Source organism: Plasmodium sp. gorilla clade G2 (genome assembly GCF_900097015.1).
Source record: "Plasmodium sp. gorilla clade G2 genome assembly, chromosome: 11".
In the NCBI taxonomy this organism is placed as follows: domain Eukaryota; phylum Apicomplexa; class Aconoidasida; order Haemosporida; family Plasmodiidae; genus Plasmodium; species Plasmodium adleri (nom. inval.).
The window spans coordinates 1,146,143-1,173,470 of NC_041703.1; the positions used below are offsets into that span (position 1 = coordinate 1,146,143).

Genomic DNA, 27,328 nt, shown 5'->3' on the forward strand with positions numbered 1-27,328 from the left:
AATACAATAAGAGAATACAATATACATCCACATATAAAGGGGGAAAAATAAATGAATTAATAAAAATGAAAAGTATAAATATGTATATAATATATATATATATATATATATATATATATATATATATTTATCTATCATTATATAATATAATTATTTTTTATTTATTAAAATTTTTTTTTTTTTTTTTTTTTTGATTTAGGTACTAACCAAAATTTTCCAAGTGCACCCAAAAATAAATATGATTTTTTTTTTTCTACAAAATTATAAATAATATATATATATATATGTATGTATGTATCATTTTTGAAATCAATATATTTGTTATTATTTAATATTTATATAAATATAAATCACTATTTGTAATTATATATATATATATATATATTTATATTTATTCATTCATTTAAAACAAATGATCAAAAGAATTAAATGAGGTGCACGGATGTTTCTTTAATTTTTATTTTTTGCCATCTTCAATTTTTAAAATTAAGAAGTAAAAAAAAAAAAAAAAAAAAATTCAAAAAGATGATCCTTATAAATTTTTATAAATTTATTTTAATTAATGTTATAGAATTTTATGTCTACCAAGAAAAAAAAAAAAATTTGTTCCCTTTTTTTTTTTTTTTTGTTTTTGTTTAATCATTTTTAAATAGGTATTATTATACATATGAAGGTATCTTTATTATTTTTAATTATGTTCTATAAAATGTAAACCTTACCAATATTTTTTATTGAAATATATCACTTGTAAAATATTTATGAAAATATTTCTTATGTTATTTAATTTAATAAGTTCCATTTTGTAAATATATATACCACGTAGAATAAGAAAGAAAAAAAAAAAAAAAAAAAAAAAAAAAATACCATAATATATAAATATATTTTTTTTTTTTTTAATAAAATAATTACATTCATTTATGTAATGTGGCAAAAATAAAACAAATAAAAAATAGTTCCATTTTCTATACAAAAATATTTTTACTTTTATATATACATAATACAACCAATATGTATATGGTTATAAAAATAAAAAGAATAGTTAATATTTAAAAAATGTATTAAAAGTTCCATATAAAACAAAATAAAAAACACACACATGTCTATATATATGTGCATATCTTTTACACGTTTTATGTGTTAATATTATATATATAGACAAATAAACAAATACCAAAAAATAATAATAATAAATTAGGTTATAATTTTGTTATGTTTTCCCTGTGTTTTTCTTGAGTATTCTTTACATGCGTTTTTAAATAAACAAATATATACATATATATAAATATATGCATATATATAAATATATAAATATATATATATATATATATATATATATTTTTATTTTTATTTTGTCATTGTGGAAAACCCTAATATTACAGACAAGACATTTAATATGACTCATCATCATCTTGAACTGGAAAAGAAAATGAGGAATAAATTAGACCTACCCCATAATAAAGAAACCTTAGATTTAAAATTGTATCTATATAATATATGTCTAAATTTTTCAAACACTGATATTTATCAAGAGTATATAAACAGACTAAGTATTAATTCATATAATAATTGTGACTATGATCATATTAAAAGAAGTTGTTATATTTCCAAAAAGGATTTTTTAAAATATTATAATTATAATTTTTATGACAATAATTTTGAATTAGAAACGAGTAACCACATTGATGACACCTCATCTTCCTACGATCTCAATGAAACAAAAGAATTGGAAGAATTAAATGAATTTGCGATTCATAAAATGAAAAAAATAAAAGAACAATTTGTAAAAAATGATATTTCAAGAAAAGGAGAAAGTGAAATATGTAAATGTCTAAAGAACATATCATCATTAAAGAAAAAAAGAAACAGAAAAAATAAAAATTCTTTATCCATTTCTTATAATAGTAACCATTTCTTATCGACAATTATTAAAAAAGATAGTTCTCATTTGTTTCCTACTTTGATGGAACAAGATAAAAATAAAAAATTTATATCCTTATCACATATAGGCCATATAAAAAATGAAAAGTCAAGATATCATGATGAATATCATATTACATCAAATTATATACCATATTATTTTTTTATCAGAAAAAATAAAAAATTCTGTAAAATATATAACGAATCGAAAGAACATTCCTCTATTACTTGTCATATGGATGATTTTTTTTTAAACTGTCAAAGTATAAATAGAATGAAATTAAAAAACTCTGGAAATACTCAATATTTTTATATGTTACAGAATATAGAGGAAGCCCAAAATGACCCATCTGTAGAAATGTATTATAAATATTTGGATGATCTTATAAAAAAGAAGAGTAATGGTAATATATATGATGATTATTCGTTGTGTTCAATGTTGCATGATACAAAAAGTGATAAAATTAAAAAAAATGATAATATTAAAAAAAATGAAAAAATAAAAAAAAATGATCAAATTAAAAAAAATGATAAAATTAAAATAAACGATAAAATTGAAAAAAATTATAATATTAAAAAAAATGATCAAATTAAAAAAAATGATCAAATGAGTAAATATAAATATATGTATAATAACACCAATATAATAAATACAAGTAATGATTCTATTTATGAAACAGAAAGGTCTAGTAATAATATTATTAATATTGGTGAAGGAAATATATCAGGGAGTTATAATATAGATATGGAAGTAGATACCAATTTAGATATATATGATAATAAAAAAAGTGTAATAAATAAAATAAATGAACGGAATACATTTAATCAAATAAATAAAAAAGATGTAAAAAGATTATGTTCGATGGAAATGGATATATATATTAAAAGAATGATGTTAAATGAAAAAATAAAAACTAATCAAGAAAGAATTGATAGTAGAAATAAATGGAATGCATTATATCAATTTATATTTTCTTGTATAGGTGCATCGTTAAGTATATATTTTTATTTAGATTTACCATTATTAAGAACAAAATTAGATTATATTTTAACATGTATGATAATTTTATTTTCTTATATATTTATTGGGTTACCAATACTTCAAGTTGAATTATCATTAGGACAATTATCACAATGTAGTATAGTAAATAGTTTATGTTTTTTAAAAAAAAAATTGAAAGGTATAGGTCTTCTATCTTTTATAATATTATTTTATTTGCTAATGAGAAATATGTCTAATAGTATAAGCACCATTTTGATTGTTGTAAATTCGGTGTGGAGACCATTACCTTGGGATATGAAACAATGTGAAAAAATAAATAATGAACAAAATTGTTTAAGTGATATAAATTGTAGGTGGATAAAATGGAACAAAAAAAATGAACATACATTGTTTAAACATCAAGATAATATACAATCTAAATATTTATTAAAAAATGATATATCAGATAATTATTTATCACAAAAACAATCAAATGATTATTTAAATATATTTATTTATAGTAAAAAAAGCGAATATGAACAAAATATTCCACATTCTTGTGTCTCCATATCAATTATTCAAATAATACTTTTCTTTACAGAGAATCTATCGTTTGCATGCAAAATAATATCATTAATTGTTATAATAATATTGTTATATTTCTTATTAAAAATAGAAACAATGTCTTTAAATCAAAGTTTACATTATATCCTATCAATCGTTTTCATAACTGTTTTTTTACAAATACTTATATTGTACTATATGTTAGAACCAAAAGGATATTCAGAAAATCAAAATGTAACAACAAAATATAATAGATGTATATTTTTTAGTAAGGAATATTTTCTATATATTAATTTTTATTTAATTATCAAAATAATTTGTCTTGTCGTATTTTCTATTAATTGTTCTACTGGAATAAATTATATTTTTGCTTCATATACAAATATAGGAGATAATATGATTAAGAAGTCTTATTATATTATATTAGGTTCTTTTATAGTAACCATAACGTATATAACATATTATTATTTATGTATTTTACACATATATAACAATAATAATAATAATAGTAATAGTAATATTATTAGTATTTATGATGATGAAAATATATTAAATTTTATTATAGACTATTATAATATATTCCCCATAAATATTTCTCATATTGAAAAAGAAAAAAATAGAATCTTCTCATTATTATTAAACAGTGTAAAATATCATAATATACCTCATCATATTATTATATACCTCTTAGTTTTATCAAAATATATACCCTTTTCAAATATGATGTGTTTTTTATATTTCCTATCTTCTTTATTAGTACTATTAATAACATTAACTATTCATATAAAAGTTATAATAATCATATTGAAAGAATGTAGAATATTTAGAAAGATTAGTAAAAAAAGATTTATTATATATATAATAATATTATATTTTTTTGCTAATCTTTTAAATCTATTTTTCTTTACATCATATATTAGTTTTTTTTTAAATTATAACATCATATATAATATTTATTTATTAATAGTCTTTTTTCAAATGATTTCTATAACTTGGGTATATGGTTCAGAATATACATCTAAAAAAATTAAGCACAAAAAAATATATTTTTATTTTTCTATTCATTTTTTTTTATCCATATTTTTAATACCAATATTGATATATCCATATTATTATAATATATATAATAACATATATATCTTTTCTTCTATTCTTATATTGAACATAATACAATTTATTTTGGTTCATACATATTTCTTATATTCTATAAAGTTACCTAAAAAAACATTGAAGCAAAAAATAAGTTATTTGTATATATTCAATATGATAATGTTAAAAAGAAAATTAAATAATATATTCTATGGAAAATATAGAAAATATGATACAGAAATATATTATAATAAATATAATAATAATAATATTAAAAGGAATAAAATTTACAAATTTCATATTCCTCAAAAACTTACAACAATGTGGTGTTTTTTATTAAAATATTTCATAACAACTATTTTTATATTTATACTAATATCTAATTTATTACATCAAGTGTATGAAAATAATAAATTATATAACAAATTAAAACAAAATAATGATATCCAAAATGATAAGTCCAAATATTATCTTAACAATATAAATAAATCATATATAAAATATACTAATGACGATTTTTATTATTTAAGAAAAACATTTGATAAAAATGAAAAAATGGAAAAAAAGAAATTCAATCAAAAAAATAATAATACTCAAAATTTATTAAATAACAATACAATAAATGAATACCATAAAAGGAAGGATGGACAAAATAAAGACAACTATATATATCATCATATATATATTAACACGCTTATATATATTATTGTAACTATTTTATTTATAATATTTCTTTTCTTGTTTTCTTTTTTTTCCTATTTTAAACACAAGAAATTCAATATATTTATTAACACACCAAATAAGCTTTATAATATAAATGATATAGAATATAAAAAAAGGAAGCCAATAAATCTTTTATATACAAGATCTATTTTTTTTTTTGAAGAAATATTACCGGTTCAATATATTATGCCTTCATACATTTGGACACATATAAACAAACATTTGAAAACAGAAAGTTTTAAACAATCATTAAAAAAGGATTATGAAAATTGTGAAAACATTATAGACAAAAAATTTCTTTTTTATGATAAAGCACAATATGAAAGTTATATTTTAGGTCTTATATGTCAAGGATCAAGGCTTGACCATTTCACACAAAAAAATAAAAATAAATAAAATAAAAAAAAAAAAATAAATGTACAATATATATATATATATATATATATATATATATATATATACATGTGTATATTTTTGCGAAACAAATAATTTGTAAATTATTTTTAAAAAAATAATAATATTTTTATAAATACAAATATTAATTTTTGTCTTATTTAAGAGGTTTCATACCCAACTCCTTCCTAATTTCATTCCACCTATCAACAGACAATTCGTCCTTTTTAGTTTCATCACAAAATGAATTATCCATTTTTTTTTTTTTTTTTTCATCATAACTATCATTGCTTTGAGAACTTGAATGATAATTTTCTTTTTTTTTTTGTTTTTTTAAAAAGAATAACTTTTTTTTTTTTTTTTTATCATATTCTTCTTTTTTATTTTCAACACTATATTCTGAACTTGTAAAAGAATTTTTACTATCCGATGAGTATTTTCGTTTTTCTTTTTTTTTTTTATAATCATATTTCGAATGTGTTCTTTTTTTTTTTTTATTTTTTCTATCCAGATCACTACTATAATCAGAATGATGGTATTTTTCCTTCTCATCATACTTATTATATTTATTATTATATATTTTATTGTGTTTTTTGTCCTTATGACAATTTCTTTCGTTTTTATGATAATTATGATCGTCTTCTGATGAATATTTATTAAATTTTTTATGTCTTTCTAACATATCCCTTTGTTTATATTCATTCTTATTTTTTCTAACCTCCTCCTTATCTTTATTATGTGTATCCTGCTTATTCTGAAACAGTTCATTATCTGAAGAAATGTTCAATAATACTTTGTAATATTCTAAATTTTTTTTTTCTAATAAATTATTTTCTTCTAACACTTGTCTCTTTGTCAAGGTTGGAAAATCCACATCTAGAAAATTATTTAAAATTAAACAATTATCAACAAATACGTCCATATATATTTTTTCAAATGTACCATTTTGTAATCGCATTCTAATTTTTCTATAATCAAATAATATGGGTTCTAAATGATTATATATTTCTAAGCTCTTCCCTATTAACCTTAAATAAAATATACCTAGTGCTCTTAAATATATAAAGTCTTCATTTTTTATATATTCATATATTATATCTTTATCAGGTTGAATTTGTAACAGTTTTAAAATTAAGCATAAAAAACGTGTGGGCTTTCTATTACCCCCGTAGGTACCACCTACGTATTTTAAATTTATCGCTTGGTCAATAATCGATTCGGCTACAAAAAAATAAAAAAAAAAAAAAAAATAATAAAAATAATAAAAATAATAAAAATAAATAATATAATATAATGAATAATATAATAATACAATTATAATACATATGTAATATATATATTTATCCCAATGAATACATCAAAAAAAAACAACAACATAATAATAATTAATATATAATTTTATTACATGTCAGAGCAAAACATTTTTCCTTCCAATATGGGCTATCATATATTTTACTTCTTATTATATTTGATATTAAGTATTGTGGATTGGACCCAAAAAATTTTATAGCACTGGCATCAGTGCGGTTAGCCATACTTACATTATTTATTTATATAAAAAATGTTAATTATATGGAAATATTCTCGAAGAAATAATCTCCTTTTTATTTCCCCTATTTTTAGTTCTTTTTTAAATGAAAATTTTTTTTTTTTTTTTTAAAGTCATCTTTTTTGCATCTCCAATTGTCATTTCAAGTTAATTTTTATAAAACATATATATAATATAAATATAAATAAATAAATAAATATATATATATATATATATATATATATTGAAAAATTATTATTAATAGATAATCATATTAATATATATATATATATATATATATATTATTTAATTTTTTTCTTTTCATTCTTTTTATTTAAAAAAAAATAAATAAAATGATATTACTATAATAATATAATAATTATAATATATATATATTATATATATATTTTAATATGGCCTTCTTTTGTGGTATGCTAATATATATACAATTGTATTTTACGCATATATACGCAAATATTCTTTTCCTCCATTGTACTATAATTTCATTTATTATTTTATTTTATTTTATTTTATTTTTTTTTTTTTATTTGTCAATATATTTTATTCCTTATGATTATCATTACAAAATAAAAAGAAAATAAAATAAAATAATTAAATTAAAGGATGTATTACAATTTAATATGTACCCAAAATTAATGTTACATATATGTGATATATTTGTCAGTTCATTTTACCAGTTAAGGAAATAAAAAAAGAAATAGAATTTTTTTTTTTTTTTTTTTTTTTTTTTTTTTTTTGTTAATATTATATACAATATAATGAATGGATTGCAATTTTTAATTCGAATTAATAAAAATATTATAAGAAGATTTTCAAGTTTGTATTCTCCCAATATAAAGAAGAATGTGCCTGATTATATAGATTTCGAAACATTTTATCCTAAAAAAGAAATAAAGCCAGATATTATGACAGCTTTTACTATGGCCAAACAACAAAGATTAGAGAAGCTGTTGGAAAATAATCCTTTGGTATTATACAAAGGTAGGGTTATAAAAAAATTATCATGTCCAAGAATAAAAAATTCTGGAAGAAATAATGTAGGAAAAATAACTGTTCGTCATAGAGGTGGAGGACATGCTCAGAGATTAAGATTTATTGATTTTAAAAGATCAAGAAAAGATATATATAGTACTGTATTACGAATAGAATATGATCCATCTCGAAGTGCACATATAGCACTGATTCAATATGAAGATGGTGTATTATCATATATATTAGCTCCTTTATTATTAAGGCCTGGAGATAAAATTATAGCAAGCAAGTATGCAAATATTAACCCTGGAAATTCTTTACCATTACAAAATATTCCTGTCGGAAGTATTATTCATAATATTGAAATGAGACCAGGAGCAGGGGGACAGTTAATAAGGGCAGCTGGTACATACGCAACGATAATTAGTAAAGACAATGAATATGCAACAATTAAATTAAAATCTACTGAGATTAGAAAATTTCCTTTACAATGTTGGGCAACAATTGGACAAGTTTCAAATTTAGAAAGACATATGAGAATTCTAGGAAAAGCAGGGGTTAATAGATGGTTAGGAAAAAGACCAGTCGTTAGAGGAGTTGCCATGAACCCTTCAAAACATCCACATGGAGGAGGTACTAGTAAAAAACATACCAAAAGACCAAAGTGTTCCTTATGGGGTATATGTAGAGATGGATATAAAACAAGGAGTAAGAAAAAACCTCTTGGATTAATTATAAGGAGAAACATATGTGGCCGTTTACAAAAAAAGTACGGTGTTAAATCGTGATGAAAATATATATATATATATATTATATGTATAAAGAATATTATGTACACCTTTTTATTTTTAAGAAGGTACATAAAAAAAAAAATATATATATATATATTATATGTGCAATATATTTTTGCACCATGGGAATTGTTTTTGTTTTATAATTTTTTTTGTTGTTTAATTTGTTGAGCAATGGAAGCATGAGCCCAATCAAAGTATACACAAAATTGAATGAATAAATAAATATAAATATATATATATATATATATATATATATATATATTGATGTTTATATTTATATATAAATGCCTTGTAAATAATAGACTGGAGGAAGGGGAAAAAAAAAAAAAAATCATCATTCACAATATAATGCGGTAAATTTAAAATTATCTTTTTATATGAATCCACATATATATATATATATATTATACCATTTTAAGAAACATTCAGATAAACATTTATTATTTATATATTATAAATGCACTATATTAATTTTACAAATAAGCATGTGTCATTTTTTTAAATTGCCTTTTTACTTTTTTTTTATATTCATTTATGGATAATTATAGAATGATATGATGTGATATTTTATTCATAACAATTTTGTTTTTATACTTTTTTTTATTTTTTATTTTTTTGTGTAAATATTTTTATATTAATATATGGCATATGTTATATGAAGCCCTATATTTTTCATAAATTTTAACCCCAAATATTATATCGTTTTCATTTTTTATTTTTTTATTTTTTTATTTTTTTTCGTTATATATTATGTGTACTTTTTTTTTTTTTTTAAACAAATATATAAATAAAAATAAATTGTACTTATACAAATGAGTACAGTATAATTTATTATTTTCTTATATATTTTTAATTATAACTCTTTTTTGAAAAAACTTGATACATAAAAGATATTCTCAAAAAAAAATAACACTATTTATATATGTTATATATATATATATATATATATAATATTATTTTATTGAAATAAATTCACTAAACGTATATCCCAAATGTGTGTATCCTTGCAGATATCAATATATCTTATTAAATATTATATATGTATAATTTTTTATTCCTTTTTTTTTTTTTCTACCATTTAGTATCAAAAATAATACTCCTATAAATTATGTGATATTTATATATCTTTATTTATTTTCTTTTCAAAAAAAAAAAAAAAACATATATATATTATTTTTTAATTGCGTCTTATTTTATAATGTATGATGAAAAATATAATTTGATTTTTTGCATATATATATATATATATATATATATATATTTTATATGATTAATTTTTAAATAATATATCTTAATTTTAAATACTTTTTCTCCATGATATAAATTTTTTTTTCTTTAAAATATTATGTACACATTGCGAGGAACATTTTTTAATATATGCATAAAAATTATATATATAATAATATATATATATATATATTTTTAATTGAATAAATATAAATATGATATATATTTTGCATACGTATTTTTTTTTTTTAATTTTTTTTTTAATTTTTTTTTTATTATTTTTTTTTTTTTTTTATTTATTTTATTTTATTTTAATTTTTGTTTTTATTTTTTTTTTAATACCTTTAAATTTTGAAAAAAAGAAAATTATTTGCGTGTCATAGCAAAATATCATAAGAAATATAAATACATAATATTATTAAATATTATTGTTATATATAAAAGGGATAATAATTATAACGTATTCATAATTTAAATATTACATTATTTTTTTTTTTTTTTATTATTTGAACTATATATCACAATGCATAAGTTATTTTATAAATCATATATTAGGGAATTCATTGGAGAATTTTTAGGAACCTTCGTTTTAATGTTTCTTGGTGAAGGAGCTACAGCAAATTTCCATACAACTGGATTATCTAGCGATTGGTATAAATTATGTTTCGGTTGGGGTTTAGCAGTATTTTTTGGTATATTAGTATCAGCAAAATTGAGTGGTGCACATTTAAATTTAGCTGTTTCAGTAGGTTTATCATCTATTAATAAATTTGATTTTAAAAAGATACCTTTATATTTCATTGCACAATTATTAGGAGCATTTGTAGGAACATCAACTGTATATGGATTATATTATGGATTTATATCTAGTAGTAAGATTCCTCAATTTGCATGGGAAACTAGTAAAAATGAAGCCATAAGTTTAACTGGTGCATTTTTTAATGAATTATTATTAACTGGTATATTATTACTAGTAATATTAGTAGTAGTTGATGAAAATATATGTGGAAAATTTCACATATTAAAACTTAGCTCAGTTGTTGGATTAATTATTTTATGTATTGGTATAACTTTCGGTGGAAATACTGGATTTGCTCTTAACCCTTCAAGAGATTTAGGAGCCAGATTTTTATCTCTAATCGCATATGGAAAAGCTACATTTACAAAAGATAATTGTTATTTTTGGGTACCTCTTGTAGCTCCATGTGTAGGTAGTGTAGTCTTTTGTCAGTTCTATGATAAAGTTATTTGCCCCTTAGTCGATCTTGCAAATAATGAAAAGGATGGTGTAGATTTGTAATCATACATCATACGGCATAAAAATGAAGAAACCAAATTTATTTTTACCACATAAAATATATATATATATATACATACATATAATATATATTTTTTTTTTTTTTTTTTTTTTTTTTTTTTGACATCCCTATTTTATTTTTATATTTAGTATTATCTTAAGAATTCATTATTTTGGGATTTGTATCCGTTAATGATTTTTGTACATTTTATAAAGATGTAAATTTTTTTCTTTTAATATTTCATTATGATATTCATTATGCTTCATATCTTTTTAATTTCATTATAATTTTATTATTTTTCTTTAAATGAATATACATAATTCTGCAATTTTTCATTATACGTATATAAATGAATATTAGCCTACAAATATGTGTATATATATATATATATATATATATATTTGTGTTATACCAAAATATGAATTTTTTTTATGTGTGAATAATCCATTGTTATATATATATTTTACCTATATCAAAGTATTATATATATGGAAGTATAGTTTTTAATATTTAAATATAATAATGAAGGATTCATTCATTTTACATATATTTCTACATATACATATTAACTTATTTGACGATGTCGAATATATATTCTTCCTGAAGAATATGAAAATGAACAAACAAATAAACAAATAAATAAATATATCTATATATATATATTTTTTGAGATAAATCGAAAGAATATTAGAAATATTATATGGGTATATAAATAGATATTTATATATTACCACTTTATGCATAATAAAAAAGTTTGTGAGGGAGGAAAAAAAAAAAAAAAAAAAAAGAAAAGAAAAAAAGGCACCATTATACAATGAAATTAAAATAAATGATTAATATATATATATATATATATATATATATATATTTGTGCCTTTTAAACTATTGTTATATAATTCAATAATCAAATTTTATTTTGTGAAATGATATATGACTAATATCGTAATTTGTCACCATCCTAGAACTGTGTAATATATTAAAATGTTGTTAAATATATGTTTAAGAGAAGTTATTTCTGAACGTAATAAAAAATATATAGATCTTATTAATGAATTTATGCAATTAATATATAAATATATTTATATTTATAATATGAATTTATAAATATAAATATAAAAAAAAAAAAAAATTGAATATTATCATGTATATATTATTAAACAATAACATATTATATATATATATAGATATTTTTGATTTTGAGAATTCAAGAAATTATAGAATAAAGCTTTCTTAAAATTAAACATATACATTATAAACTGAACAATATTTTATGAAACATACAATTTTGAACGTTTTCATGATATTTATGAAATATATGTTCCATTTTTGAATTCTTCAATTATATATATATATATATATATATATATATATATGTATATGTTTCATTTTATTCTCACAATATTATATTTTTAATTTTATCAATGATAAAGCTAAGAAAAGTGATTTTTCCTAACTGTGTTATTTATAAACGTTTTTCGAATAATTATTTCAAAAGGGCTATAACCTATTATACAAAAACACATGAATATATAAAAATTGAGGATGGTAATTTGAAGAACACAAAAGATATGACTAATGTCAAATGTAAAATAGGAATTAGTAATTATGGAACTGATAAACTAGGAGAAATAGTGTACGTGGATGTATCACATAATATAAATGATCATGTAAAAAAAGGAGATTGTATAGCAACAATTGAAAGTGTTAAGAGTGTCGGAGATGTATATACTCCTGTAAGTGGGAAAATTATAAATATAAATAATAAGATCATAGATAACGTGAATTTAATGAATGAGCAATCAGAAATGGATGGATGGATTATGGAATTAGAAGCAAGTCAAATAAATGAAAAAGAAATTATGAATATTTCAGAATATGAAAAAATGTGTGAAGAGGAAGAACAAAATGAAGAAAAGAAAATAGAGCAAAATGAAATTAATTGTATGGAAGAAAAAAATAAAAATAAAATATTTGATATAAATGATATGAAAAATATTGAAAATAAGGGGGCAAAATAATGAACAAATATAAAAGTAAGGAGTTATATAAAAAAAAAAAAAAAAAAAAAAAAAATTATGCTTAATTTATTTGACAGATCAAAATTAATACAAAAATATGGATGTAAATATATCAATTGTAAAATCATTATTAGTTTTATGATAAACAAATAAGATTGTAGAAATAAAAATTTTAATATTTCCTATATTTAGGTAAAATATATTTATCAATGATGGATAAAATATGAAATATATTTTTTGGCATTCATATATAGCACAAAAGTTCTTGGTATGTATATTTTTTTTTTGTATATTATAAAATGAAATTATGAATTAAAATAATAATTAACCTAAATATGGTATTATTAAAGCAAATTAACTAAACGTTATAAATAAATAAAAATATATGTATATATATATATATTATATGATATGTTTATAGTTCTAATAAATTTCTCATTTTTATTATATAACTTCATATTTAATATATTCCTATTTATACTTGAATTTTTTATTGTATTTTTTTTTTTTTTTAATGTCATTATTTTTTAATTTTTTTTGTCTTTTAAATTCATACATGTGCATATTGAAATTATATGTATAAAATATATATATATAAATAAATATATATATATATATATATATATATATATATAACATACTAATTTATTTTTTATGTTATGTAATTGGATTGTTTAATAACATGAAAATATTTTAATAAATTATCCAAAAAAATTTTCTTTTTTCCTTATTTTTCCTGAATTGTCCAGAAAAAAAAAAAAAAAAAAAAAAAAAAAAAAAACATATATATTAAAATAAACATATACAAATAAAATATATAATATATATATATTATATATATGTTTTATTTTTTTGAAAAATAAAATCATAACAATTTTTGCATATACACATAATGTTTGATTATTTATCATTTCGATTTATTTTTAATATTACGCACTACTACAACTTATTTTTTATTTTATTTTATTTTAATTTATTTTTTCTTTTAAATTGAAATTAAAAAAATGTCCACAAAAAAATGTGATACATATATAATTATTTTATTTTAAAGATAAATATATATAAAAATAAATAAATATTGGTAGATATGTGGATACCTTATAAAATAAATACATATGTAACATTATATAAGAAAAGAAAATTTTTTAAAAAAAAATTTTATATTTTTATAAATCTTATATACGATATTTAAAATGATATAAAAAAATTCTGAAGAAAAAAAAAAAAAAATTTCTTTTTCATCATTATTTAATGTAAAGAAAATATAGAATATTTATTTTATCATTAATTATTTTTAAATAATCGACATATCATATTTTATATATATTTGAAAGACGTTATTTTCTTTCATTTTTTAATTTTTTTCGTGTTTCTTATTGTTTTTATTTTATTTTATTTCATTTTTGTTTTTTTTTTTTTTTTTTAATTTGTTTTGTTTTGTTTTCTTTTCTTTTGTGTTGCTTTTTTTTTTTTTTTTTTTTTTTTTTTATTATTTAACAGATTGATACAACATAATAAGAAATAAAAAAAAGAAAAAATTAAAAATGTGTTGCTGTTTATGTGGATTATTAATTTTTGCTTTGGTGGCTCTAATAGTATTATTAATTATGAATGGAATTATAAAACTGAATTGATATACAATTCTTTTTTCTAAGATGGAGAATAGACAATTGTTTTTCTGATGTAAATATGTATATTCTATAATGTAACATAAATATAAATGGATTATAATATGAAATATTTTATTTGGTTTTGTTTAAATGCTAAACCCAAAAATGGAAATTTTATCAAGTACATATCCTTCTGAATAATCAAAAATATATATAAATATATATATATATATATATATATATTAATAAGAAGAGAATTATACAGTTTTTTAAATTAAAAATAAAAAAATATACTGTAAATTATGAAATGAAGAAATTATTTTATAAGGAATTATAAATGTGGAATCAACTATTTTTTTTTTTAACATATATAAAATAAATATACATAGGCATTATAAATAAATATTAATTAATACATATATATATATAAGACATTTATTTTTTATTTTATTTATTCATTTTTATATATTTATATATTTATATATTTATAGCATTAATTAGCTTGAGATTCATATATCTTTGTTTTATATATATATATATATATATATATTTTTTAAATTACAACCCTTTGTATTTTAATAAAAACTAAGAACGTTTTTATTTATATAAATTAGTTTATACACAGAAATATTAGAAAGGTTACAAATTATAAAATAGTAGTATTTTTCCTTTTTCTTTTTTTCGTAAATGTAAATGTTTCATTTTTTAATAAAAAATTAAAATGTTTTAATAAACATCAAAAGTACAGTAATATATTATATTAATCATAACATACATATATTTTTATTTATATTTTATTTAATAATTAAAAGCTCATAATGACTTCATAATTCTTATCATGATGTAAAAAGTCATGTTATAGAAATATAACCTTGAAGGGAAATCATTTATACATGAAATAATAAAATATGAATTTTATTATGAGAATATATAAAATTGATAAATATATATATATATATATATATATATAATGTATTAATTATTCTATATTATAAAATTATTTTATTATTTTAATATTATATATGTATATATATTTGTAATATATGCATATTATAAGCGTTTCTTTTTTAATATTCATATATATATATATATATATATATATATAATTATGTATATAATATTTACTAATGTATAATATATATAATGCTAATGGGGAAAAAAAAAAAATATATTATATTTTTTTTTGTTCGTTACAAAAGAAATTAAATTATATAGAAGTTGTATTTTTTATTTTTCATTAATGATATATAATATATATATATTGTAACAGCAAAAAAAAAAAAAAATATATATATATATTATATATATATATATATAAATGATGTTATAATATATAAATAATATTTTTACTTATATTTATCATAAAAACATCCAAAATATTTATATATATATATGTTTCCTTTTCTATACTATTTAATTTTTTAAACGTAAAATTTAAGGAACAAAGAAAAATATAAAAAAAAAAAAAAAAAAAGCAAATATATCTACCTCTTGACATATATACATTATTATACATTAACAACTATAATTAAAATGAAAAATAAAGAAGTAACGTTGAATGTTTAAAAATAGTACATAAAATTATTTTATGAACGTTTCATATTTTATAGAATCAATAAATATGAAAGTAAATATATTTGATAGTAAGAAAAAAAATAATAACAGGAAAAGGAATATCATAAGATCTGCTAAATGGAACACCAAGAATAACAACATAGAATTATCTAAGAAAAAAGATTCAAGTAATAAATATAAAAGTATTTTGAAGTATTATAAAAATGAAAATAAAACAAATAAATTTATTGATAAAAGGAAAAAAAATAAATGGTTTCATAAAAATAGGAAACTTGAAAGGAAAAATATTTTTAATTTAAATGATGATCTTTTATTTAAATCAAGACATATAAGTACAAATGATTTTATACATTCTGATAATTCGGTAAATGAAAATGATCAAGAAAATTTGAATGATAATAAAATAAAAAGGAATAAGAAATATAATGTTATGTTGGATAAAATTGAAGAAAAAAAAATATGGAAATTAAAAAAATATGAAATAAAAGAAAAATTACGTAAATTTGATGAACATTTTGATGAAATTCAAAAAAATGTTCTTGGTGTAAATGGAACTAAAGGTGGAGCAACAAATGGTGTTGTTATAGAAAATAAGAAGAATAAATTAAACAAGGTTACTCATGAATCGAGAGAGAAACAAGATATAAAGGTTGATGCTTCAAATAAAAGGGGAGGCACCGAAAAAGGAAAACAAAATTGTTATGATTATGATGAAGATGTAGAAGAAGATGATGATGATGGTGGTGATGAAGATGATGATGACGATGATGATGAAGACGAATTAGATGATGAAGACGAATTAGATGATGAAGACGAATTAGATGATGAAGACGAATTAGATGATGAAGACGATGAACAATTAGATGATGAAGACGATGAACAATTAGATGATGAAGAAGAAGAATCTGATGATAATCAAAATATATATTCACATGATAATCCAATGTTCAACCATGACAAGAATGAACATAAAAGTAATTATCTCAAAACAAACAATGACTCACAAGATGAATTAACAAATTATAATAGTTATCATACTGATAATAGTGATAATGAAGAAATTAATAAATTATTTAATAAAGAAACATTACCTTCGAAAAAAAAAGTGTCCAATGAAAATATATCAAAAGAGAAATTAAATGAATTATTGGAAAAATACAAAATTGGTGATAATATAAATATATGTAATTATTTTATTAATAATACAGAAGAAGAAAAAGAAAATATACCTATATATATATATATAAAGAATAAAGAATATGATATAAAAGATGTAATATTATTACTTGATGATTATAATTTTGAAACTCAAGAAAAAATTTTATACAGAATATATTATATAAATATGTTTAATACAAAAGCGACGAAAAGTATATATCACTTTTCTTTTTTTTTCTCATTAATTGATTATTTCATATTAAATATATATAAATGTTTAAAATATAATATGAAAGTATGTGAACTATTAGGATGTTATGAAGATATAATTGTAAAATATTGTCATGAAATGAAAGCTGAATTTTATTTATATATATCTTTTTTACTTTTAATTGTATTCTCTAAAATTCAAAGAAAAGTAAAAACAAATATTTTTTTTAAGAATAAGAAAAAAGTGTTACAAGATTATGTAATATTAAATGAGCATAATGCAAATAAGAAAATTGATGTATATATATATAGAAGAATATTAAAAAGTGTTGATATGTTTACTACTATATTCGAAAATTATAATAATGAAAATATATATATTTCAAATATTCATTTTGCTATACTATTTTTAACATTAACAGTTTATCCAATAAATAATTTTATTGATGATAATAATATGTCTAATGTAGCAGAGAATAAAATATTGGATAATGAAAATGATGTAATAATAAATAATAATTATTTTTTAGATATTAATAAAAATAATATAAGTGATGAGAAATTATTATATAAAATGAATTACTTAAAAGAAGATATAAATAATATAAACAATATAAATAATATAAATAATATAAATAATTATAATCAACAAAAACATCCAATTATATGTTATATTATAGAAATATTGGAATTCATGTTTTATAATTATTTTTATACAAACAATGCTAATTTATTACATTTAAAGGATTATCAAAAATATGATTGGGTATTTCATATTAGTACGTATGAAAATTATGATAATATCGAAGTATCTTTAAAAAACTTGGAGGTACACTATTCATTTAGTTGTTTTGAAAATCTTATATGTGATAAGAATAAGGAAAGTAAAGATTTTGATCATAATGAAATAAATAATCAAATTGTTAATGATCTTGGAATATTTTATAATAAAAAAGAATTCAAAAATGCAATGATATTATTAAACTTGTATAATATTATTATGGAAAATACTTTAGAATATAATCCTAGTTTTTTTTATTTGTCCTTTAAAATATTAAACACCTTGTTGTATAATCATATAACAAGTGTTAAAGAGGGCATCGTTGACAAAAATATAAAACCCAACGAATTTGAAAAGGAAAAACAAAAAATCCAAAATAATAACAGCAACAACAACAATAATAATAATAATAATATGTATGACAAATTTGATTTATCTTTTATTATTTTTAGAAACATATTTTTCTTTTTGAAAATTTATATAGATAATCATATTAATATATACATATTAATAAACCATGTTATTATTCCAAGTTTATTTTATCTGTATATGAATTTCTTAAAATTTATAGTCACAAATAATATTAAATTAGATTTTATAAATATTACTAATATTGCTAAAAATGTTAATAATAAAGATGGAAATGATTTCTCATTTGAAGATGAAAAAACAAATGAACTGTATGAAAAATATTTAATTATATTATTATATATATTTAAATTAATTGAATATTCACAACATCAAGATATCAAACCAATCATACATAAAACTACAACACAAGGGAATATTTCTTTCTTTACACCCAAATATGCAAATAACCAAAATCCAAAAGATTTTATTTTTATGCAAAATAATCAAACCAAATTGGCTGAAATGAAAAGTATTAAAAAAAAAATCAAGCAACAGAGAAAGTTTGATTATAACGAGGTAATAAAAATATGCACACATATATGTTATTACAAAAATGTATATATATATATATATATATTAATATTTATATTTACATTTATTTATTATTTTTATTTTTATAGATGAGGAAGGAGAATAATTATATCTTGGCTCTAAAAGCTAAAGACGAACGAGACCGAAAAAGAAGAAACCAAGAAAAATACAAGAAAATTAAAATGATGGCACAAAAAGATGTAGAAGAATATAACAAAATGAAAACTTATACACATTAAAGTGAAAAAATAGAAATACCTTTCCAGGATATTTTTATATTTATTTTTATAAAATTTTTTGTCTTAAAATTTTTTTTTTTTTTTTTTTTTCATTTTTTAAACATAAAGTTAGTTTTATTTAAAAAATAACACATATATAAATATATATATATATATTTATATTTATATATTTTCATATATATCTTACTTTTAAATTATAAAAAAAAAAAAAAGAAAAAAACTCTAATATCTATGTTTCAATAGTTCTGATATAATAGTTGTATTACAGTTAAGTATAATAATGATGAAAATGTTGAATATATTTTAAAATATAAAAATTAGGAAAGTTATATTATTTTAAATATATACATATATTTATTATATTCTAAGGTTCTTTTAAAATATTAATAATAATTAATATGTATTATGAAATGAAAGTATACACATATATGTATATATATATATTAGGACAGATAATATTCACACGGACATATTATAATTATATGATATAATTAAAATATATATTATGGTAAAAACGCGGTTAGTTATTGTAGAAATGTATTTTATGAGTCTAAAAATTAATAAATAAATAAACAAATACATACATACATATATATATATATTTGCATATGTGTATGTCCCATTTTATTTTTTTATGGATCATTTATCGTGGCCATCATAATTAAAATCTTCGTTTAGCATGTTACGAATATCCTTCAATTTTAATCCACACCACTCATATTTATTTATATATATAGGTGTGTAGCGTTTTTCATATATTCTATTTTGTACAGATATATGTTCTGATACCTTATTAATATGTGTTTTAATTTTTAAGATACTACTAATATTTTCATGTACGTCTTCAAGAAAGGTACTGCAAATTAAATCTCTCCAGCCGTTTCTTTTTAGTAGACCGAGACGTTCCCTTTCCTCCTTTTTGGGTATCATATAATACATATAAAGTTCACTCAAACCTAATAAAATATAAAAAATATATGAACATTTTGTTTAAAAAATTATTATACACAAAAAAAAAAAAAAAAAAAAAAAAAAAAACATACATACATATGTATATATATATATATATTTCATTTTTTACCTATTATACGCTCATAGGATTCCTCAGAATCATCGGGAATAGACTTCATACATTTGCAAGGACAACTATTAGATAACTCTGTTGTTTTTCCCACATTTTCTTTTTTCATATTTTCTAAATCATAATGAACAGAATAATTATCTGTATCATAGTGCATATTTAAACACATATACTTGTAAGAACATAAAATTAAATAGCACTGTCTTGGAAATATATCAATATCACTAAATATTATATACAAAAATTTGTTATTGCTATCTTTAGAAGATAATGTATTATTATCCTTACAATTATTATGATCTTTCATATTATTACATGTGTTGATGATATTGTCATGTTTATTTTCATTAGCTTTGAAAAGGTTCTGATTATAATTTAAGGCATATGCACATTCTTTATTGAAATTTAAAAGATGAGTTAAAGGATATTCATATGTAGAATAGTTTGAGAAATATGCATCTTCTAATTTGATAATATTATTATGAGAATTATTTATATTATCATTTTCATGATGATCGTTCTTGATTTTTTCCATATCTAATTCATTTAATCTATCATAAAAACTTTTTTTTTTTTTTTTTTTTTTTTTTCTGTTTTTTCAGAATTTTTGAATTCATCTATTTCAGAATTCATACTTTCTATCACTTCTCCTTTTTCAGAATTGACAATATTTATATTATCCTTATCAATTGTATCATTATGTAATGTTCCTGTATTATTTAAAAATGCTTCTAATATAACCCTTGGTAAGAATGCACATAAAATGTAATAAGTAGATTTTGTATTTAAAAATGGATGTGCCCATATACATTTTATATTTAATTCAGATGTATTATTTAGATATTCAATTAAACATCCACATATAACTTTTGACACATTAATAATTTTTCCATCTGATTCTCTTTCAAAAGAATTTGTATTTAACGTTATAATAATACCAGAAAAATCTTCTAATAATATATCATCATAACATTTAGGAATATTTTCTAACATATTTTGTTCTAGTTTTAATAATTGAAAAGGCAAATTTTTATTTCTAATATCATCTCTTCTATTAATTTTATTTTCTACATAACTCCAATTTCCTAACATTTTCTCATGTAATAATTGACGCTTTCTATACATACAGGAATATTTGAAAAAGCTTAAATTATTACTTAAAATTAAGTCAATTTTTTTTTCTTTTATTTTTAGGTTTGTTATTACTTGGTTTAATTTTCTGTATTTTATTTCTTCATTATCTATATTTGAGTATTCTATATAATTTTCTTCTTCTTCATTATTATGTATTAAATCGTTTATAACTTTATGAATAAATGAATTATCATATTTTTCAAAATATTCTGATTTTTCAGAATTTTGTGTTTCCTTTTGTATATCATTATCAATTGGTTGGCATTGTTCTTCTTTGCTTGTTTGTTTATCATTCTTGTTCTCTTCATTTATGTTATTCTTGTTATCTCCAAATGTACAATTATTTAGATCCATAAATGTACATGTAGTAGCATCATCAATAACTTCATCCTTTTGTTGATCATTAAAAGTATCTTTCATATTAGAAACGGTTTTGATATTTTTCTCATTTGGTTCATTTGGTTCATTTGGTTCATTTGGTTCATTTGGCTCGTTTGAATTATTTAATTCATTTGGTTCATTTGATTTATTTAATTCATTTAACTCATTTGTTTTATTTAATTCATTTGATTCATTTGAATTATTTAATTCATTTAACTCATTTGATTTATTTAATTCGTTTGGTTCATTTGATTTATTTAATTCATTTGGTTCATTTGATTTATTTAATTCATTTAACTCATTTGATTTATTTAATTCGTTTGGTTCATTTGATTCAATTTTGTTAATGCTTTCAAATATGTTCATAAACTTCTTAAATTCCTTTTCTATTAATTCCTTAGAATTATCACTCAAATAATATAAGCTATCATCGTTAATGTTGTTATCATTTAATAGATCTTCAGTTTGTCTTTTTCTTCCTCTTCTTTTTCCTACTTGTACTTCTATTTCTTTTTCTATTTTTTTTCTCCTTCCTCTTCTTTTGGGTATCTTTTCATTTGTTTCAGCATTTACATCGAGAGATAAATCAGCATCTTTATTTGTGACATTTTCTTTATTTTCTTTGTCTTTATTTTCTTCCTTCAATTCAGATGATATGTTATTTTTATCAACAACTGTTTCTTCCTTATTTGTAAGAATTACACTTTCTTTATCTATTTGAGAAGATATGTTTTGTTCTTTATTTTGTTCATCTCCATCTGTATATTGCACCACATTATTTGTTACGTTATTATCAATAAATAAATCATTATTATTACTATTAATATTATTACTATTACTATTAATATCATTATCATTATCACCATTTTGTCCTTCTTGTTTATCTAGATTATCATGTGACAGTTTTCTTTCTTCTCCATCTTGTTCTTCCGAAATATTCTTTTCCTTTTGAGCATATTTCTCTAATGTTTTAAAAACTATTTTGTAATCATTAATAATATCGGCAATTTTCTTTTTTTTTTGCATAAGTAGTTTTAAATCATCTGGAATATTAATAGGTAACTTTTCAATTTTTAAATGTAAATTATACATTTTAAAAAATCGGTTTGTTTCTTTAATTAATTTTTTTCTTTGTTCTATAGCAAAATAAGGTAATTTGGAATCAATATTATTTTCTTGTTTCCTTTCTTCCTTTATATCATTTAATTCTTGTTCATTTAAAATATTTTTTTCTTCTTCTTGTTCTTTACTTGATACATGTTCATGCTTGAGTATATTAATTGTTTCGTTTCTTGGTAAAGCATCCTCTTCAGGATCATTAATTATGTTATCACTTTTTATGCTAGCAGCATATTCTATGGTTTCACCATTTTGGATATTTAAAAGATTATTGTTATTTTCATTGATATTTAGTTCATCTTTTATATATTTATTCGAATCTTCATGTGGGATATCTATCATATTTATATCTTTATCGATATTACCATTTGTGTTGTTGAACATTTTCATTTCTTCCTCAGAAACTTCATTCGAAATATTAGATGCTTCTATTGGATTCTCCAAAATTTTATCATTTAGGTTATCTTTTACTACTACAACATTGTCAGTTGTCTCAATTTTAAAAGATTCATTTTGAGTTTGTACATTATCAGTTTGGGAATTTTCAGTTTGTACATTTTCAGTTTGTACATTTTCAGTTTGTACATTTTCAGTTTGTATATTTTGAGTTTGTATATTTTGAGTTTGTACATTTTGAGTTTGTACATTTTGAGTTTGGGAATTTTCAGTTTGAATATTTTCATATTGTACATTGTTAGTTTGTATATTTTCAGTTTGTACATTTTCTATTTTCACCTTTTCAGTTTGATCATTTTCTATTTGTACCTTTTCAGTTTGATCATTTTCTATTTGTACCTTTTCAATTTGATCATTTTCTATTTGTACCTTTTCAGTTTGATCATTTTCTATTTGTACCTTTTCAGTTTGATCATTTTCTATTTGTACCTTTTCAGTTTGATCATTTTCTATTTGTACCTTTTCAGTTTGATCATTTTCTATTTGTACCTTTTCAGTTTTCTTTTTTTTTCTGCCTTTCTTTTGTGTTACTATCTTAATTTGTTTATTTTCTTCCTTTTCCTCTTCCTGATTTTCTCTTACCAAATCAATATCTTCCGTTAAGTTGTTTTCATTTGATTTTTGTAAATCATCATATTTTTCTTTTTTTCTCTTGTTTTTCTTCTTAGTTTTATTTTTATTTTTTTTCTTCTTTTCTTGTTCATATTCCTCATCAGTTTTTATGTCATCTTCAGAATTAATCATGTTATTTTTTTTATTTGTGGCATACTCAAGAAGTTTATTTAAATTTTCTTCATTTGTACTAATACTAGCATTATCAGAACATTTTCTTTTTTTAGCACTTGTATTTTCACAATCAAAATAAATACTTTCTGAAATATTTATATTTTTCATAACATTTTTATTATGATTATCTTGTGTATATTTTTTAATTTCGTTTATTTTATCTATATTTACATCATTAGACATATTTGCATTTAAAAGTTTCTGTATATTTTTGTTTAATTCTTCAAGTTCGTTTGTTTCTTTTTTCATACAATCTTCATCAAAGAAATCATTTTCCATATTTTCCTTATTACTAGTGTTTATTGAATTTTTTCTTTTTTTCCCTTTTTTCTTTAAATTCCAATATTCATTGGTATTATAATATTGATCAAATTTATTTTTGAAGGAACTAAATTTTTCGGCAAAGATTATCATTTGTTTGTAACATTTTTCTATAGTGTTTTCATCAATCATAGGAAGAACTTTTTTACTATCTTTTTTTGTTCGTTGTTTTTTTTCTTTTTTCAATAAGTGTGTATTTCTACCGTGATAATCATCTGATTTGTTGTCATATGTATTATTTGATGTTTTGTTATTTTGATGATTCTTTTGTTTTTCTTCTACCTCACCACTTTTATCATCATCATCATCATCATCATCTTCTTCATCTTCATCTTCGCTTTCCTTTTTTAATTCTTCATCCAATTCTTCAAAATCATCATAAGTATCGTTATCTTTTTGTTTTTCTTCCTTTTCCCCTTCCACTTGTTCGCGTTCATAATTTTCATTCGTTTTTCCTTTATTATTATTTATGAGAGATTTTTTTTTGAGCATATATTTTTGTCTCATTTCTTTTTTTTTCCTTTTCTCTATTAAGTTTTTAAAAATTTCATCAATACGGTTGATCTTTTTTTGTTCTCCATAATTTTTTAAAGAAGTGTTTTTGTTTTTATCATATATACCAATATTTTTCGTTTTTAAATTTTTGAATATATCTTTGTTCTTTCCTTGGTTTTTCAATGGTGTGTCTTTATGAAATTGAATATTGGAAGGATCATCCAATACATTATATTCATTCATACTATTATTACTATTATTATTATTATTATTATTATTATTATCATATTGTCCCTTTATGATAATATCCTCACCCAATACGTCATTATTTAAATTATCTTCCTTCATATTATTTTGATTCTTATCTAATTTTTTTTTCTTCTTTCTTTTCCCTCCTTTTATTTCTTGTGCTACATTTTCATTGTTATGTTCTTCCTCATATTGTAAATTCATTTTTTTTTCTTCATCCTTGTAAGGTGTGCTTTTATTTTCTTCCTTATAATTTTCTAAGCTTTCAACTTGCTTAGTTCTAGTTTCATTTTTATTTTTGATTGTTATAAAATTACATATATTTTGTATATTGGAAGCCATAAGTTTTCTTTTCGTATATTTCCTTTTTACAAAATTTAAATTATGTTTCTTATTTATTTTTATATAATTATCTATTGACAACATATTTTCTTTTTGATATAATTTGGCATATTTCATTTTTTTACTAAATCCTGGAATATCCTTCTCATTATTATCAAGCTTTTTGTAATTTTTGTTTTTAAGATTTTTCTTTTTAAGATTACTGTTAGATTCTTCTTTTGTTTCTTTATTCTGAGATAACATATAGTTCATATCCTTTTCTTGTTTATATGCATCATTCGTCATTTCAACGATTGTTTGGTTTCCAATGGAGGAATTTTTGTCCTGGTTAGATTGTCGGTAATTATTATCATCATCATTACGATTACTATTATTATTATTATTATTGTTGTTATTATTGTTATTATTATTATTGTTATTATTATTATTGTTCGGGTTATCCTTTTTAAAAGTGGAAAATACTCCTTTTATTTTTTTCATAAAATATTTTTCCATTATTGCATATAAAGGAAAAAAACAACTAGATTAAAACCAGAAAAAATAAAATATAAATAAGGCAAACAAATAAATAATACGTATATAATATATATATATTATATATATATATTTGACCATTATTAAGAAATATATAATAAATTCTTACAAAGAATTATTATACATTCTAATTTTGATCTCACATTTATTGTATATATAAATATGTGTACAAAGGGAATATTAAGAATAAAATATGGTGAAAGAATAACAAGTGAATAAAAATAAATATATATATATTTTTATATATGATATTTATTTTATTCATTTTTATGTGAATATTCGTAAATAATCTTTTTTTTTTTTATATATTATTTTAATATTATATATATATATATATATATATATATATATATATATATATATATATATATTATTAGATTTTTTTTTTT

The 27,328-nt window shown here is 19.3% G+C and overlaps 8 protein-coding genes across 8 annotated transcripts; 6 read left to right on the top strand and 2 right to left on the bottom strand.

Moving 5' to 3' along the window:
* Nucleotides 1-1,393: 1,393 nt before the first annotated feature.
* PADL01_1130800 (amino acid transporter, putative) lies at nt 1,394-5,671 on the top strand (the record flags this gene model as incomplete). The annotated part of the gene is made up of 1 exon (XM_028682778.1): nt 1,394-5,671. One exon carries the CDS (start codon nt 1,394-1,396, stop codon nt 5,669-5,671), a length of 4,278 nt encoding a protein of 1,425 aa, XP_028539023.1.
* A 154-nt stretch (nt 5,672-5,825) lies between these two features.
* Nucleotides 5,826-7,203, bottom strand: PADL01_1130900 (pre-mRNA-splicing factor 38A, putative; the record flags this gene model as incomplete). The annotated part of the gene is made up of 2 exons (XM_028682779.1): nt 5,826-6,889; nt 7,074-7,203. The coding sequence occupies 2 exons, from the start codon at nt 7,201-7,203 to the stop codon at nt 5,826-5,828; spliced, it is 1,194 nt and encodes a 397-aa protein (XP_028539024.1).
* A 772-nt stretch (nt 7,204-7,975) lies between these two features.
* On the top strand, nt 7,976-8,977 carry PADL01_1131000 (mitochondrial ribosomal protein L2 precursor; the record flags this gene model as incomplete). The annotated part of the gene is made up of 1 exon (XM_028682782.1): nt 7,976-8,977. One exon carries the CDS (start codon nt 7,976-7,978, stop codon nt 8,975-8,977), a length of 1,002 nt encoding a protein of 333 aa, XP_028539025.1.
* A 1,756-nt stretch (nt 8,978-10,733) lies between these two features.
* Nucleotides 10,734-11,510, top strand: PADL01_1131100 (aquaglyceroporin; the record flags this gene model as incomplete). The annotated part of the gene is made up of 1 exon (XM_028682783.1): nt 10,734-11,510. One exon carries the CDS (start codon nt 10,734-10,736, stop codon nt 11,508-11,510), a length of 777 nt encoding a protein of 258 aa, XP_028539026.1.
* A 1,419-nt stretch (nt 11,511-12,929) lies between these two features.
* Nucleotides 12,930-13,526, top strand: PADL01_1131200 (glycine cleavage system H protein; the record flags this gene model as incomplete). Its single annotated transcript, XM_028682784.1, has 1 exon — nt 12,930-13,526. One exon carries the CDS (start codon nt 12,930-12,932, stop codon nt 13,524-13,526), a length of 597 nt encoding a protein of 198 aa, XP_028539027.1.
* Nucleotides 13,527-15,070: 1,544 nt separating this feature from the next.
* Nucleotides 15,071-15,160, top strand: PADL01_1131300 (conserved Plasmodium protein, unknown function; the record flags this gene model as incomplete). The annotated part of the gene is made up of 1 exon (XM_028682785.1): nt 15,071-15,160. The coding sequence occupies one exon, from the start codon at nt 15,071-15,073 to the stop codon at nt 15,158-15,160; it is 90 nt and encodes a 29-aa protein (XP_028539028.1).
* Nucleotides 15,161-16,757: 1,597 nt separating this feature from the next.
* Nucleotides 16,758-20,041, top strand: PADL01_1131400 (conserved membrane protein, unknown function; the record flags this gene model as incomplete). The annotated part of the gene is made up of 2 exons (XM_028682786.1): nt 16,758-19,787; nt 19,892-20,041. 2 exons carry the CDS (start codon nt 16,758-16,760, stop codon nt 20,039-20,041), a joined length of 3,180 nt encoding a protein of 1,059 aa, XP_028539029.1.
* A 639-nt stretch (nt 20,042-20,680) lies between these two features.
* PADL01_1131500 (conserved Plasmodium protein, unknown function) lies at nt 20,681-26,900 on the bottom strand (the record flags this gene model as incomplete). The annotated part of the gene is given in 3 exon segments (XM_028682787.1): nt 20,681-20,997; nt 21,123-21,660; nt 21,678-26,900. The coding sequence occupies 3 exon segments, from the start codon at nt 26,898-26,900 to the stop codon at nt 20,681-20,683; spliced, it is 6,078 nt and encodes a 2,025-aa protein (XP_028539030.1).
* Between the last annotated feature and the right edge of the window lie 428 nt (nt 26,901-27,328).